Genomic DNA, 16,810 nt, shown 5'->3' on the forward strand with positions numbered 1-16,810 from the left:
ACCTACCATTTCATTGAAAATTAGGTCCAGAATTTTCATGTTTTCCTCTCTGCCTCTCCTCCACTAATTTTCCCACTAAGGTTATGACACAACTCAGATGAACTCCTTTAGTTAAAAATTGTGAGATTATACTTATACTTTCTGGCCCCAAGATGCAGGAGATTTTCAGTTTGATATTAGGAAAATCAGAAGTGTCCAACAACAGCATGGACTGCCTTAAGGAGTAATAAAGTCACCGATGACTACAAGGGTACAAACAGAGACTTTCGATGAGCAGAGCTTTGACTTGCCACCGCGTCATCTACCCCATCCAGTCCCTGAGTCCGCAAGCCATGGTAATATACGCAGAGAGCACTGTAACAAACAGATAAGCTACCTAAGTATTGTGTTTTTATGGTTTTGACGTTTTTGATTCATGTTTTTATATTGTTGTAGTTAAATGAATTGAAAAAGATAGCAAGTAAAATATTAGTAAAGTGAGGAAGGTTGTTTAACTTGCCTGGGTATTGCCGAATTACAGAGAGCAGAGTTTATTATTAGACGAAAGTTAAAGACGTGTCGAGTCTCCTGCAGAGCTGAAGACACTAGCTCTGCAGTGAGGTCATGACAAGCCTGGGCCTAGGCCCAGAGCAGCTAGGCTCATCCATGCTACACATGTTATTCCATATGTGATAAAGTAGCTCAAAGTACTGAGGTTTTATCATAGGTGAAACTTCTGTGTGCAAAGTTTGACTGATGTTGCATGCTGCTTTCAGAATTAAAGAAAACTACTTGGTCACTGCTGTGTCCTTCTGTGAGATGTTTTATTCTCAGCCGTCACCCTCCCTGTCCCTTGCCCACAACCGTTATAGTGACCAGAAAGTCTGCTTGCTCTACAGTGATGTGTCTGAATGGTGCCCATTAGTTCAGTAGTTAACCCTGGCCTGCATGTTAGCCTTCAGTTTAATGGCCTTTTTTATGTTCATTCATTTTATTTTATTTCCCATCGTGGTTTTGTTTATTTCTTTTTTGTTTTTTGTTTTTTCTGTTCTCTTTTTTAAAACCGTCGTGGTTTGCCCTTCATATTCCCCAATGTTTGCACATGACAAGATGTTGCCATCCCAACATTACCTCCCACTTCACTGACCAGTGCCACTACTGACCATCTAGCACCAGCCACAACGGGACCACTGCCTTCAGCTCCTCGGGATGTCGTGGCCTCCCTGGTCTCTACCCGCTTCATCAAATTGACGTGGCGGACACCTGCCTCAGATCCCCATGGAGACAACCTTACCTACTCTGTCTTCTACACCAAGGAGGGGATTGCTAGGTAAGTGTCCATATGTCTGGAGCCAGTTGGTTGCATCTTGGTCTATCCCAGGCCAGTCATGCTCACCCTGGCTCTTTGTTGTGCAGAATCTATACCAATTTTTGGTCCAGAAAATATGATCACTAATATGCATAATTCCCAATTTTAGGTCATTAAAATTTATCCCAGTCAGACTGAAGTCCTGATATTCTTTCCTGCCTCTCTGGAATGACTTGGGGAGAGGGTAGATAGAGCTATTTAGGTGGAAGTATTAAAATATAACTAGGGTTCCTCTTTTTTCATAAGGTTCAGTCAGCACAGCCTATAGACATGACTTACTTAGAACATACAGATTCTAGAAATTAAGGTAGACTTAATTTATAGAAGTAATCTTAAATGAATATTTGCCTGCACCCATATGTGGAAGTGGGCTGCTGAAAGCTCCCGGGGGATCTCCTTGATGACACAAGAGTAGTTAGTAGCTGATTTTCCTAACCGCATTTTCATTAAGTTCCTCTCTATCTCCACCTCTTTCAGGAGCTCACATTGCTTCTTCACTGCTTGTGGGAGGTTGTGCAGAATCCCCCAGCCACTTTACTCAGAGTCCAGCTTTATTGTATCTGTCCAACCTTCCTTGTCTCTCCTCCCAGTTTAACTCCCTTTCTCATGAAGCCAGTCTGATTCCCATTCTGTGCCACCTTTCTTCCAGTGTATTCTCTTCAGTCGCTTCCCCCTTTCCCAACTGAAGCTAAAGTCAGTTCGTCCTTCGTGGCTCCGATGAAGCCCCAGGAAGCCCTCATGCAGTTTTCTCCACCTTTTTCAGCATATACAGCCTTTCTCTTATATGTGGTCGTGCCACTAATATTGGCACTTAACTATGATAACACATGATCTCTTGCTGCTATAAGTTTTTACTCTTCTGCTGTTTTATGTGTATTTGTGTTGTTTTCCCAACCCGATTATAAAACCTTTGGGAGGAACCATGCCACGTGCTATGTATTCTTAGCATTGCCAAGTAGATTTCTTCATTCATACCAAAATAAGAAAGCTAAAATATCTGTTTTGGTAGGGCCCTCACACATGAAATAAAGCTTATGTCTCTACCAGGGTGCTTACATCTGATACACTTTGTATTTAATAACTAGATCGTCAAGTTCCACAAGGATAGGAACCTTCATCAAAACTGCTTGATTTAACCCTCTTGAGAAGTCTGTGTGACTTCATTGAGCCATTTAAATGGAGCTACCCATAGAATAATGTTTTTCTGAACATTGTACCAGATGTTTTGGGAATTATAAAGATAAAGAAACATAGTTCTACACACAGAAAGGCAAGACATTACTACCAAATGGCATCTGTGTTAAAATGTCTCCAATAATCTTTCACATCTCACTGCTAATTTTGTAGTATTTCACAAAAGGAAAAAACACTTAGTAATTCCTCAGAATAACCAACTTCTTTCCACTCTAGGTCCTTTGCCCTTGCTGTTCCTTCTACCAAGAGTGCATTTCCCTCACAAACAACTGTTGCTGGCTTCATATCTGTCATCTTCAGATGATACCTCCGTAGGCCTTCCATGAATACCCCCCAACTTAGCCCGCTTCGGCCCTATCACACATGGTGTTCTGGAGCCAGTTTGTTCCAAAGGCAGTGATTAAAGTTTCAGGAAATTTTGCAGACCCGATGATGACTTTGTAGCTCAAAACAGGGCATGGCACAAGTATTGACTGGGACGAGTACTACAAACCAGAGCTGGTTATTAAAATTTACCAGAATACCACTGCTATCACGTCACCCTGTTTTGGGTTTTGTTTTGTTTTGGTGGGTTTTTTTGCTTTTGTTTTGTTTTCAGAACACTTAACACGCTGAAATCATCTCTTCCAATAACCTATTTCTTATGTCTGCCTTATTCGATACAGTATTGCCGGCACCCGGAACAGGGCCTGACATATAATAGCACCAAATAATTACTTGTTAAATGAATAAATTCATTTCAATCAATGGAGAAATAATAGCTTATTCAAGAAATCATGTTGAGATAATTAACTCCATTTGGTGGAGAGAATGGAAGTTATAGCTCTGTCTTATGTCATGTATAACAATAAATTATAGATGGATTAAGAGATTTTAAAGTTCATAAATGTATTAGAAGAAAGTATATTTTATCACTTGAGTGTGAAAGGCCTTTTAACAGAAGACAGGAAATCCAGAAGCCAAAACAGGAGAGATCGACAAAGTTTATTATATAACAGTGTAAAATTCCATGTGATAAAATACCATAAACAAAATCAAACTATCAAGTGATGAGCTGGGAAAAAATTTGTTACCATTTATAAAACATTGTATTGCTATCCAATCTATATAAAGAGCTCCTACAAATCATAAGTAAAAGACAAATATCCCAAGAGGCAAATGGTACAAGTAGATGATTAGCAGAAATTAATGGAAGGCCCATTAAAGTTAAAAAATGTTTTTGCCATTGCCCGCGGCCTGGGAAATACAAAATAATACAAAAAGTGAAACTATTTTTCATGTACAAGGCTGGCAAAAACTTTAAGTTGATAATATATAGTGTTAAGCAAGTTAAAATGCTGGGAAGAAATCCGCTCTAGGCTTTTGGTGGCAGTGTAAGAGCGGCCCTTGGAGAAGGTGATTTGGCAGAATTTTTTTTACCTTTTTAATGCACATACCCATCAATCCAACAATTACACTTCTAGATGTTCTATAGATAACAGATATACATATGCATAGGGCACTCATAAAAATGTTTATTGTAACATTATTTGTAAGAATGAAAAAAGGAAAGTAAGTGCCCATTGATGGAGGAATGGGCATGTAATTAACATATGTATATCCATATGAACTGTGATACAGGAATTTTTTAATGACATATCTCTGTATTTTGATGTGCATGTAAATGCCCAGAGCAGTGATTCTCAGCCAGCGACAGTTTGCCTCCATCCCTAAGTGGACATTTGGCCATGTCTGGTGACATTTTTGTTATTAAACCTCAGATGAGAGAGGATGCTTACTGTCATCCAATGAGTAGAAGCCACAGATGCTGATAAACGTCCTGCAGTGTACAGGACAACCCCTTACAACAAAGAATTATCCCACCCAAAAGCTCAGTAGTGCTAAGGTTGAGAAAACCTGACATGAAGAGATCTGGTAAGATACAGGTCAGTATGTGCCACAGTTAGGTGTCAGGGAGGACAGGTTTTGAGGAGAGAGAAAAACTGGGACTTTTGGATTTTTTAAAACTATATATACTTTTGTTTTTAATGAGATTCTGTCACTTCAATTTAAAATTAAATTGTCAGGCAGGAAGACAAGACAAGTATATATAAAGGAAGAGGAGGTGCAAGGAGGATCCAATTTAATTTGCGTGTCTGGTGTTTGATGGATGGGAAAGTAAGAAAGCTTAACTGGCCCAGAGTTCTGGTAGGAATTAGTAAGAGATTATAAATAAAGTGGAAGTTTGGAGCCAAATGTCATAATGCCAGTAAGAATTTGGACATAATCAGTTAAGAAGGGACCATTTTAGACTACTGAGCAAGTGTGCACTGTGATTTTATTAAATAGTTTTTTATGAGCACTACGTAAAGAGAAGAGAAGAGATGAAGTCAGAGAGACAAATCTACTTAATCTAGGCATGTGGTGGATATGGCCTGGACGAAGGTGAGAGCAGTGACTTGAAGTGAACAGAATAAATCTAGGGAATATTTCAAAGGAAGATTCTTGGAGACTCATGTTTTTGTCATTTCATTTGTGAATGAAGTTAATGATTTCTGAATACAAGCCATGAAGGAGTAAAAAGAACACTAAGTCAGAAGACTAGATCCTGCTTGTTTTGTAAACAGAATTTATTTAACCTTTATAAGCTTAGGTTTTCTCATCTAAAAAAATGAGGGTAGTAACTTTTCATCACAGACTTAGAATAAGAATTCAGTGTGAGGATGGAAGCCACTACCTGCATTTACAAATCCCACTACTTCCTGCACTTGAAAAATCAGCCACCAGATGGCACAGTGTGTCTTGGTCGTGAGATAATTCTTTTGGGTGCTTGAGTTTCTTGAGATTTCAAAGGGTCCTTCCTCTGCCTTTTCAACTATGAAATGTTCATTCTTTTTTAGTGTAAATAGTACTTTTCTGATATTAGCCACTAAATGTAAAATGCAGAGTAAGTTATTCCAGAAGTTAATAACATTTTAGAGATGGACGAAGCCTCAGGTATCTTAGTTGAGCCCAGGAATTGGCAAGCTATGGACCCTGGGCCAAATCAGACTTGTTATTTTTATGACCCAGGAGCTAAGAATATTTTTTTGTGTTTTCAAGTGTGGTTACATTTTAATGGGTATTATAAGTAACTACTTAATATTTTCCATTTCGTCTCTTAGCCTGTAAATATTTACTATCTGGCTCAGAAAGAATTAGTGAGCTTGCCAAAACCAGAATTAGAGCTCTTACTGCCTAGCCCAGCACTGTCTTAATATAAAATGTACCTTTTCCTTTCTCCTTTGACTCTTAGTTACACATACTAACCTAAGTTCCATTGCAACCTCACCCATTTATGAGAATTGTAACCCACCCTCGATCTTGTCCTGAAGTCAAAAGTTTTTTTCTAGACAGGCACCTGGTTCTGGGACCTCAGACTGATCTAGAGTTAAAGCTTTTGCAGTACTGGCTAATTATTCTTTCATCTTAAGGAATCATATGTATTACTGATTTTTTTAATTGTAGTGTTTCTGTAGAAATTTGTTCTAAGTTTTTCGTTCCCTTCACTCATTTCTCCTGTTTTTTTTCCTTTCACACAGAAATGAACAAAAAATGTATATGATATTATTACTATACAAAGTTTACATAGAAAGCAAATTTCCATTCATGCATTCTGCACATATCTGTGATGCTGCTTCCACGTATGAGCATTCTGCTAAGTTCTTCTGTAATATGGGAACGTGATTGAGACAATCACGTTTATTTAAAGTAAAATAGCGCTCCCCCCAACTATCCTTCTCAAGATAGTTTCAACTTTTTGCTTAAACTGTTAGGTACAGTGAGCAAAACAGACCTAATCTGTGCTCTCACATGGAGCTTGTAGTTGGGTGATGTGTAAAACCCCATACTTTCTTTTAGATAGTGATCAATTGTGATCAGAGCAACTGTCAAACTTCAGAGTGTAAGAAATCAGCTGATAGCCTCCTTTTAAATCTTGTGATTTAGAGGGTTAGCTCAAGAGAAGATACCTGTCAGTATCTCAAGTATCCTTGAGCAATAGCTTTTGTTGCTATAGTTAACCTGCTCTGGCGGACCTAACGTTATATACAGACAGGCACTCTCTATGAAGATGATGTGAGTTCTGTTGGTTTGTTTTAAATTAAAATAAGGTAGTTTTAAAAACTATAGGAGACTACTGAAAAACACTTAAATCTCTGAGATGTAAATGTTCACATACAATCAGGCAAATCTGCATAAGGTCATGTAGAACTAAAATTTTAATCTGTGATTTCAGAGAAAATTACCAATATCTTAAAGTAAGAATTTTAATTCAACAAATTATGTAATTTCAAGTAATTTTGTCCACAGAGTGGTTTTGGACCTTTTTATTACTCTGTCAGGATAGATACAGACCTCTCCTTACATGATCGACAATCCTTTAAGGCCAGCTATTTGTCTAAAACAAATTAATTCTTCCACAATATTTGTTGAAAACTCTTGTGTAATATAAACTGGTTTTTATTATAGTATGTACAGTGGACTGAGTATAATTATGGACAACCCTCAGTTTGTTTCCTGGAGTCAAGAGTTAAGATTTTGATATGGCATTTATCTATAGGAATTGCAATGAAAATGAAACTGCACATTCTAGAAGTATTCCTAATCGATGCTGTTTCTTTCCACACCCCTCTTTGCCCAAAGGGAACGTGTTGAGAATACCAGTCGCCCAGGAGAAATGCAGGTAACCATTCAAAACCTAATGCCAGCGACTGTGTACATCTTTAGAGTTATGGCTCAAAATAAACATGGCTCCGGAGAGAGTTCAGCTCCACTCCGAGTAGAAACACAGCCTGAGGGTAAGTCTTCCACCTATCTGTCAGCCCTACCTGTATGTAGACCATAGGAAGGTCTGCCTTCCATGTAGCCTCATGTACCATAACAGTGCAGAAGGTACCAGTTCCTTGCCATCGAGGACCTTATGAATTAGTTAGAGGAGATCAAAGTAATTCACACCAAACAGTGGCAAACAGTGTAAGGCAATAGGACTCTGCTGATACACACTCAGATTTTATTGATTCTTTAAGACCTGGTTCAGATGCCTTGTAGACTCTTTCCCTGTGACCTCACCTATCTGATATTGTACCTCTGTAATTCTAAGGAAAGTAGGCAGCACAATCATTTCTTCAAGGAGTTTGATTAGAAGAAAGAGACTGATGTAGATGGAACCTGATTCTCTTGAGGGTATTTCAGGGATGGAAAGTGGCTATAACATGTTTTGGCAAAAGACAAATTAATGGAAAGAGATTTGTACTTCATCTGGAGGTATTCAGCCTGTGGCAGGAGAAGTGCAAGTGTTGAAGTCAGCCCTCAGAAAATATTTTACATACTTAGCTGAACAAACCAACTTAAAATTTTTTCCATTTATTATGCCACTGTGCAGGTGAAATGAAAGAATTTCTTAGTGCCTTTTTAGGATCATATTTGCTTATGTGTATCCAATGAATATATTGAAAGTTATTTCAAGGGAACCGGGGGATTGTTTTGTTTTCCTTCTCCTTTAATAACTTAGAGGAAAGTTTCCTGTAGCAGCAGAAGTGTGACAAATCCCACCTGTCAGGCTGCACAAAAAAATGCTCTTAACATTAAGTGAATAACCATGATTCATGACTAAATAAAGCAAACAACTGTCAGAATAACCACATTCAGGTTTCTCTACTTTGGTAGCAAAACTGTCAAGCTGTGGTACTGTTATTTAAGAAACGTTGTTTGTTTTACATTTTGCCAGGTTTTTTTTTTTCCTGTTCCTTAAATCTAATGGATTCTGTTACAGAAACACCGGCACCAGAGAAATTGTTTTTAAATATAGAATGTCTACCAAAGTGTGGGCATAGGCAACCTCTGGAATTTGTGTATAAATTGGGGCTGGAACTTGTCACAAGTTCATCAGTCAGATGAAAAGAATGTAATAAAGAGGTACGGGAGCTGTTGTAGGAGTTAGAGCTGGACTGTCTTCCAGTCACATACATCCCATGGAGGGCGTCGTAATAATCTTCTCACTGGTCTGCTTGAGTCCACTTGTTAGAATCAGAAAGTGTGCAGCTCCTGGCTCGACCACTCACTGACTGTCTGTCATGTGGGAGCAGGTCTTAGCCTCTCAACCTCATCTGTAAATAGGGATGATAATAGTGTCCCTCTCATGTGGGTTAGTGCAAGGATTAAATAAGACATAATTTAAATACAGGTAAAGCACTTTAACCTGGACTCATTGTAAGCATTCAATAAATGGTAGCTATTTTAAAAATCATTATTCTTTAGTCTTATTTGCTTACTGTTTTTCTTCCATGCATACATTTACATGTCCTTTCTAAACACACATCTGATCGTATCATGTCATGTTCCTGCTCATAATTTTTCAGTAATTATCTAACTCCTCCAAGAGATGAGGCAGGCTCCACGGCAGCACATGAGAAGCTCCTCACTATCCAGCTGTGTCCTCCTCCTCAGCATTCTCCCTCCCACATTCATTCAGCATTCGCTTGAACCCCATTATACCGTCTTCTCACATATCCTCCCCATTGACTGCAGTAATTTTTCCCTTGGTATCTGAGGAAGCTGTTCCTTCTGGCTCTCCAGAAGTCTTCCCCTTGCCTACACACCCCCCTTTCAAAGCAGAGTTGTGTATTCTCTTTTTGTTTTCATTAGTCATTATGAAATCTGTAGGCACTTGTGACTTTTGCAACTATTTATATGTCTGAGTTCCCTCTAGACTGGGAATTCTTTGTGGGCTGGGACTCCGTCCATCACCACATCTCCAATGTTGGGCAGAAGAAGGCTCTTTCTTTTTTTAAAGTTTTTTACTTTAATTCCAGTATAACTAGCATACAGTATTATATTAGTTTCAGGTGTACAATAGAGCAATTCAACAATTCTATACATTACTCAGTGCTCATCAGGATAAGTATACTCTTTAATCCCCTGAAGACTCTCTTTTTGTGATGGCTGCTTTTATGTGCTGCAGTCCTGCTGAAAAACTAGGATTTTATAAACCACAAAAAAAATTCCGCAATGTTTATTTTTTCCTTTGAATACATTTGAGATACTTAACAGATAATTTTTGGTTATAATTTGAGTCTAAAAAGGGAAATGCATTTACTTATATACTATCCTAAAACTACTTCAATCAAATCAGTTGTTTTCTCAGTTTTTATTGTTTTTAAAAACATGGCCATTATGACGTTATTGCTGAGAATGGTGATTGAGGAGTGCAGTAAATTTCATTCATATCTTGCTGTCTCAAAATTTTCTTTCTAGTTCAGCTCCCTGGCCCAGCACCTAACATCCGAGCATATGCAGCTTCACCTACTTCCATCACTGTCACCTGGGAAACACCATTGTCTGGCAATGGGGAAATTCAGAATTACAAATTGTACTACATGGAAAAAGGGACTGATAAAGAACAGGTAAAAGATGAAGACTTTTTTGGTAAGATTTATTTATTTTAGAGAGAGAGAGGAAGAATAAGCAGGAGGAGCAGAGGAAGAAGGAGAGAGAGAATCTTAAGCAGGCTCCATACCCAGCATGGATCCTGACACGGGCCTCCATCCCAGGACCCTGAGATCACAACCTGAGCCAAAACCAAGAGTCAGATGCTTAACCGACTGTGCCACCTAGGCGCCCCAAAGCCATTTTTCAATCGATTGATTGGAATAGTAGAGTTGAAATATAGTCCCAAAACTCAATACTTGCTTGTCTAGAAATATAGGAAATGAAAAGTCAGCAGACTCTATTTCTTTGTACCAAGTTATATTCTGTAGTTTTTATCAGGAGGGGTCACTAAACATCAAGCAGTATTTCTCTGTTAATCGCCAGTGTTTCTGATTAATCTGCTTTGATTGTTAAGTAGTATTTTGTAAAAGGGATAAAAATCTGCATTGTATCACATGCAAAATTTGTGTAGTTAATTCTTTATTTTGCAACATTTTTTTTTGGCTTGAGTTGTATACGTGTAAATTGTTTTGTTTTATTCCAGGATGTTGATGTTTCAAGTCACTTCCATACCATTAATGGGTTGAAAAAATACACAGAGTATAGTTTCCGAGTGGTGGCTTACAACAAACATGGTCCTGGAGTCTCCACACAAGATGTTGCTGTTCGAACGTTGTCAGATGGTGAGTCTTTCTTCCTTTGGAACACATACCATGCTTGGAGGCCCTGGTAAGGTCATGGGCTTTGATATCAAGAAGGTTTAGTTCAAATCCCAGTTCTACCCCTTTCCTGGACTTTAGTTCCTTAACATGTCTGAGCATGCTTCTTTTTATGCATAAAATGTAGATAATACCAATTTCATTGGGTTTAAAAGATTTACTGAGAGAGGGTAGAACTTGTAGTGCCTGGTACTGAATAGTTTCTCATGTTTTTATTTTTAGGAGGGGCTTTTGTATAAATAAATGTTGTTTGTTCATAACACAAACCATTCCAGGGCTGATGGAAGGCTGGCTTTGTTCTGTTTAGCAATCATATTTGTACACCAGATAGCTCTTTTTAATTCCTCAGTATTTTGTGACAGTTTCATTTCTTACCTGTGACTGAATTTCTAAGCTAAGTTATATTCATGTAACCATGACCTAGAGCAATATTTTTCAAAGCTTGCCAAGGGGATTGAGTAGGTCAAGACTGGCATTTTTAATTTGAATTTTTATTTTTTTACTATTTTTTAAATTTAAATTAAATTAATTAACATATAGTATTAGTTTCAGAGGTAGAGTTCAGTGATTCATCAGTCTTATATATCACCTAGTGCTCATTACATCACGTGCCCTCCTTAATACCCATCATCTAGTTACTCCATCCCCCTGCCTCCCTCCCCTCCAGCAACCCTCAGTTTGTTTCCTATGATAAGAGTCTCTTATGGTTTGTCTCCCTCTCTGATTTCATCTTGTTTTACTTTCCCTCCCTTCCCCTTTGCTCCTCTGTTTTGTTTCTTAAATTCCACATGTGAGTGAAATCATATGATAATTGTCTTTCTCTGGTTGGCTTATTTCACTTCACATAATACCCTCTGGTTCCATCCATGTCATTGCAAATGGCAAGATTTCATTTTATTGATGGCTGAGTAATATTCCAGTGTGTGTGTGTGTGTGTGTGTGTGTGTGTGTATCACATCTTCTTTATATATATATCACATCTTTATATATATATATATATATATGTATGTATGTATCACATCTTTATCCATTCATCTGTCGATAGACATCTTTCCATAGTATGGCTATTGTGGACATTGCTGCTATAAACACTGGGGTGCAGGTGCCCCTTCGGATCACTACATTTGTATCTTTAAGACCAGCATGTTTTAAAAAATATTATTATAATAGAACAGAAAATAACTGTGTTTGTTGCAGTTAATAAGTATATATATATATATAGTTTCCTAAAAGTCATAATATTTTTCAAGAATTTAGGCCTGTTTGTAGAATTTTCCTCAGTTTGGGTATGTCTAACAGGGAAGTTCTATAAAAAAATAAATAAACTGGCCTGACTTCTTAAAAAATATTAATCTCATGAAAGAAAACCAGTGGGGGGGGGCAATAAAAAAAGTAAAAGGACTATTCAGAGAAAAAATGGGGAATTATTATTCTAGAATCTAAGTTAAAGAAAAAGACACATGAAATGATGTAAAACGTGTATTATCTTTGGCTTCTAGATCTGGGAGTAAAATTAGCTATCAAGGACAGTATTACTTAATGTTCGGTAGATGTACTGTTATGCAATTTTAAATATTAGATATGTTATTAGTTATGGTACATAATTTTTAAAATTTTTTTGACATTTAAAAAATTTTAATTCCAATATAGTTACCATACAGTGTTATATTAGTTTCAGGTGCACAGTATAGTGATTCAGTACTTCCGTACATTGCTCAGTGCTCATCATGATAAGTGTACTCTTAATCCCCATCACCTATTTCACCCATCCCCCACATCTCCCCTCTGGCAACCACCAGTTTGTTCTTAATATTTAAGAGTCAGTGGTTTTTTTGTTTGTTTGTCTCTTTCTTTGTTCATTTGTTTCTCAATTTAACATATGAGTGAAATCATATAGTATTTGTCTTTCTCTGATTTATTTCACTTAGCATTGTACTCTCTAGATTCATCCATGTTGTTGCAGATAGCAAGATTTCATTCTTTTTTATGGTTGAGTAACATTCCATTGTGTGTGTGGGAGGGTGGTGTGTATACATACTACATCTTTATCCATTGATCTATCTGTAGACACTTGGGATGCTTCCATGGTTTGGCTATTATAAATAATGCTGCAGTAAACATAGGGGTGCATATATCTTTTTGAATTAATGTTTTCTTATTCTTTGGGTAAATACCCAGTAGTGAAATTACTAGATCATATGGTAGTTCTATTTTTAACTTTTTGAGGAACCTCCATGCTGTTTTCCCCAGTGGCTATACCAGTTTGCATTCTCATCAAGAGTGCACAGGTATTCTTTTCTCCACATCCTTTTTTTTTTTTTAAAGATTTTATTTATTTATTTGAGAGAGAATGAGAGATAGAAAGCACGAGAGGGAAGAGGGTCAGAGGGAGAAGCAGACTCCCTGCTGAGCAGGGAGGCCGATGTGGGACTCGATCCCGGGACTCCAGGATCATGACCTGAGCCGAAGGCAGTCGCTTAACCAACTGAGCCACCCAGGCGCCCTTTTCTCCACATCCTTGTCAACAGTTGTTTCTTATGGTTTTCATTTTAGCCATTCTGACAGGTGTGAGGTGGTATCTCATTGTGGTTTTGATTTGTATTTCCCTCATGATTAGTGGTATTGAGCATCTTTTCATGTGTCTGTTGGCCATCTGTATGTCTTTAGAGAAATGTCTGTTAATGTCTTCTGCCCATTTTTTAAATGGGTTATTTGTTTTTTTGGTGTTGAGTTGTATAAATTCTTTATATATTTTGGATACTAAACCTTCATCAAATATGTCATTTGCAAATATCTTTTCCCATTCAGTAGGTTACCTTTTAGTTTTGTTGAATGTTTCCTTTGCTGTACAGAAGTTTTTATTTTGATGTAGGCCCAATATTTTCACTTTTGTTTCCGCTGCCTCAGGAGACGTATCTAGAAAAACGTATTGCATGGAGCACTGGGTGTTATACACAAACAATGAGTCATGGAACGCTACAACAAAAACTGATGTACTGTGTGGTGACTAACATAACATAATAAAAGTATTACTATGACCGATGTCAGAAATTATTGCCTTTGCTCTCTTCTAAGATTTTTATGGCTTCGGGTCTCACATTTAGGTCTTTAATCTTTTGGGTTTATTTTTGTATTGGTGTAAGAAAGTGGTCCAGTTTCGTTCTTTTGCATGTTGCTCTCCAGTTTTCCCAAAACCATTTGGGAAGTTGAAGACTGTTTTTTTCCCATTGCATATTCTTGCCTCCTTTGTTGAAGATTAATTGACCATATAATTGTGGGTTTATTTTTGGGCTCTCTGTTCTGTTCCATTGATCTATGTGTCTATTTCTGTGCCAATACCATACTGTTTTGATTACTCCAGCTTTGTAGTATATCTTGAAGTCTGGGACTGTGATACTGGCAGTTTTGTTCTTCTTTTTCAAGATTGCTTTGGCTCTTCAGTATATTTTATGGCTCCACACAAATTTTAGGATTATTTGTTCTAATTCCATGAAAAATGATGTCAGTATTTTGATAGGTATTGCATTAAATCTGTAGCTTACTTAGGGTTATATGGACATTTTAACAATATTTGTTCTTCCAATCCATGATCATGGAATGTCTTTCCATTTGTTTGTTTCATCTTCATTTTCTCTCATCAGTGTTTTATAGTTTCAAGAGTACAGGTCTTTCACCTCCTTGGTTAAGTTTATTCCTATGTATTTTATTGTTTTTGCTACAGTTGTAAATGGGATTGTTTTCTTAATTTATCTTTCTGCTACTTACTAATATATAGAAATGCAGCTGATTTCTAAATAATATTTTGTGTTAAGATTAAATTTTCTGAATGTGGTTGTTTATTATAGTTTTGTTGGAGAACATTCTTGTTTTAGGAGATATGTACTATAGTATTCAGGAATGAAGTATGATGATGACTTCAGCTATTTCACAGATGATTCCGAAATAGTATGTAGATGTATAAATATGTATGTCTAAATATAGTGAGGGAAATAAAAGCAGGTGTGCCAGGACATCAACAATTTGTGAATCCAGGAAGAGAATATGTAGAAGTCATTGTCTTATTCTTGCCACTCTTTTCTGTGTCCTTGACATTTTTCAGGATAAAAAGTTAGGAAAAATAAATATAAACTGTAGTTTGGTTAGCCAACTACATAAGGCATTTGGCCAACTTTTGAGAAAAGTTGAGGGAAAAAATGTTTCATGTAAGTTTTTAAATCTACACATGAACCAGTTTTAATTGTAGTAAGTGGGTTGGCATGCTGACTACAGTGCCTGTCATGGGAACTGAATGTGTCTTAGCATGGTGGTTAGGGGCAGCTCTGTGGAGTAAGACAAATCTTGGTTCCTACATTAGCTGAAACACATAGCTCAGTCAGGTTCACTGCCCTGAACCTCCTTTGTAGTTTTTTCATCTGTAAAATGGGTTAGACTGTGGACTCTGAGAAACACACTGAGGGTTCCAGAAGGGAGGGGGTGGGGGATGGGCTAGCCTGGTGATGGGTACTGAAGAGGGCATGTACTGAATGGAGCACTGGGTGTTATATGCAAACAATGAATCATGGAACACTACATCAAAACCTAATGATGTATGGTGATTAACATAATAAAATTTTAAAAAATCTATTATGAAATTGTTTTACAAACATTTAAAAAAAATAAATAAAATAAAATGGGAATAGTTATAGAAACTCCTTTGTGGAATTGTAAGGATTAAGGACCTGCCATGTAGGAGCATGCAGCAATCTTAGCCATGATGATGAAGACGATGAACACACCAGCAGCAGCCTCTGTCGGCTGCCTCTGCAGCTAAGTCAGAGGCTCTTAACAAGGAGATGATTGGAACCATTCATAGACTTTTTTTTCAAAACACAGTTGCATAAGTCCCACTCCACAACTTCCATTCCTGAATCTCTGGGCTGAAGCCTGATGTTCTTTGTTAGCACAAGATAGAACATTGAGCAAGACATAGTCTCTGTCCTCCAGAAGCATATAGTGCAGTGGGCACTTAGTCATATATTTGGTCACCAAATGTCAGAGAAAGGGAGAGAGAAGTTTCCATGGATGGACTAGGAGAAAAGAGTTAAAGTCAACATTTTGTGAGTGGAGAGGAAATTAATCAGGTTTACTTAAATTCTTTTTGCTTGCTATAGTTACTGCAAAGAGGGATGCTGGAAGGTGTGTGGATCATAAAATTTGAGATAGCCTTGTCTTGTGTTCTCATGTGTGAGGAACTAAAGTTATGCAGCTATTTGTTTAACCAATAGTCCCAAACTTCTCATACTGAAATGAGTGTTCTCTGCTATAAAAATTGCCTTGGAAAGCCAGATGGTCCCTTTACCGAAGCTGTCATGGTAAATATCTCTTTATTCTCCTTGTGAATTGTCTTCAAAACCAGTTTAGGAACCCCACAGGAATACAGAGCTCACTGATTTATGTACCTTATATTTTGGACTCATAACAGCATTACCTAATACATATACTTGCCATATTCATTAGATTTGTTTCCAGAAAATTTGTGTCTCTTCCCCAAGATAAAGATATGCCATCAACAAGAATATTCAAAAGAGTATGTTGAAGGTTCAATGAGATACCACCTCACACCAGTCAGAATGACTAAAATTAACAAGTCAGGAAACGACAGATGTTGGCGAGGGTGGGGAGAAAGGGGAACCCTCCTACACTGTTGGTGGGAATGCAAGCTGGTGCAGCCACTCTGGAAAACAGTATGGAGGTTCCTCAAACAGTTGAAAATAGAGCTACCATATGATCCAGCAATTGCACTACTGGGTATTTACCCCAAAGATACAAATGTAGGGATCCGAAGGGGTATGTGCACCCCAGTGTTTATAGCAGCAATGTCCACAATAGCCAAACTGTGGAAAGAGCCAAGATGTCCATCGACAGATGAACGGATAAAGAAGATGTGGTATATATACACAATGGAATATTATGCAGCCATCAAAAGGAATGAGATCTTGCCATTTGCAATTATGTGGATGGAACTGGAGGGTGTTATTCTGAGTGAAATAAGTCAGTCAGAGAAAGACATGTATCATATGACCTCACTGATATGAGGAATTCTTAATCTCAGGAAACAAACTGC

General features: G+C 37.6%; 1 protein-coding gene across 9 annotated transcripts in view; it reads left to right on the forward strand.

Moving 5' to 3' along the window:
- The window catches only part of NEO1 (neogenin 1), a 240,133-nt gene that overhangs the window by 178,885 nt on the left and 44,438 nt on the right, over positions 1 to 16,810 (forward strand). For 6 of the 9 annotated variants that reach the window (XM_073877334.1, XM_073877342.1, XM_073877340.1 and 3 more), the window contains 4 exons: positions 1,090 to 1,309; positions 7,205 to 7,359; positions 9,815 to 9,963; positions 10,533 to 10,671. In XM_073877334.1, coding sequence (XP_073733435.1) covers positions 1,090 to 1,309; positions 7,205 to 7,359; positions 9,815 to 9,963; positions 10,533 to 10,671 — 663 coding nt within the window. The remainder of the gene's footprint in view (positions 1 to 1,089; positions 1,310 to 7,204; positions 7,360 to 9,814; positions 9,964 to 10,532; positions 10,672 to 16,810) is intronic. The other 3 variants (XM_073877341.1, XM_073877337.1, XM_073877339.1) reach the window with 1 other exon arrangement.

This window comes from Callorhinus ursinus, unplaced genomic scaffold, assembly GCF_003265705.2.
Source record: "Callorhinus ursinus isolate GAN/ISIS: 27379988/994484 unplaced genomic scaffold, GSC_fseal_2.0 scaffold25, whole genome shotgun sequence".
Taxonomy (NCBI): domain Eukaryota; kingdom Metazoa; phylum Chordata; class Mammalia; order Carnivora; family Otariidae; genus Callorhinus; species Callorhinus ursinus.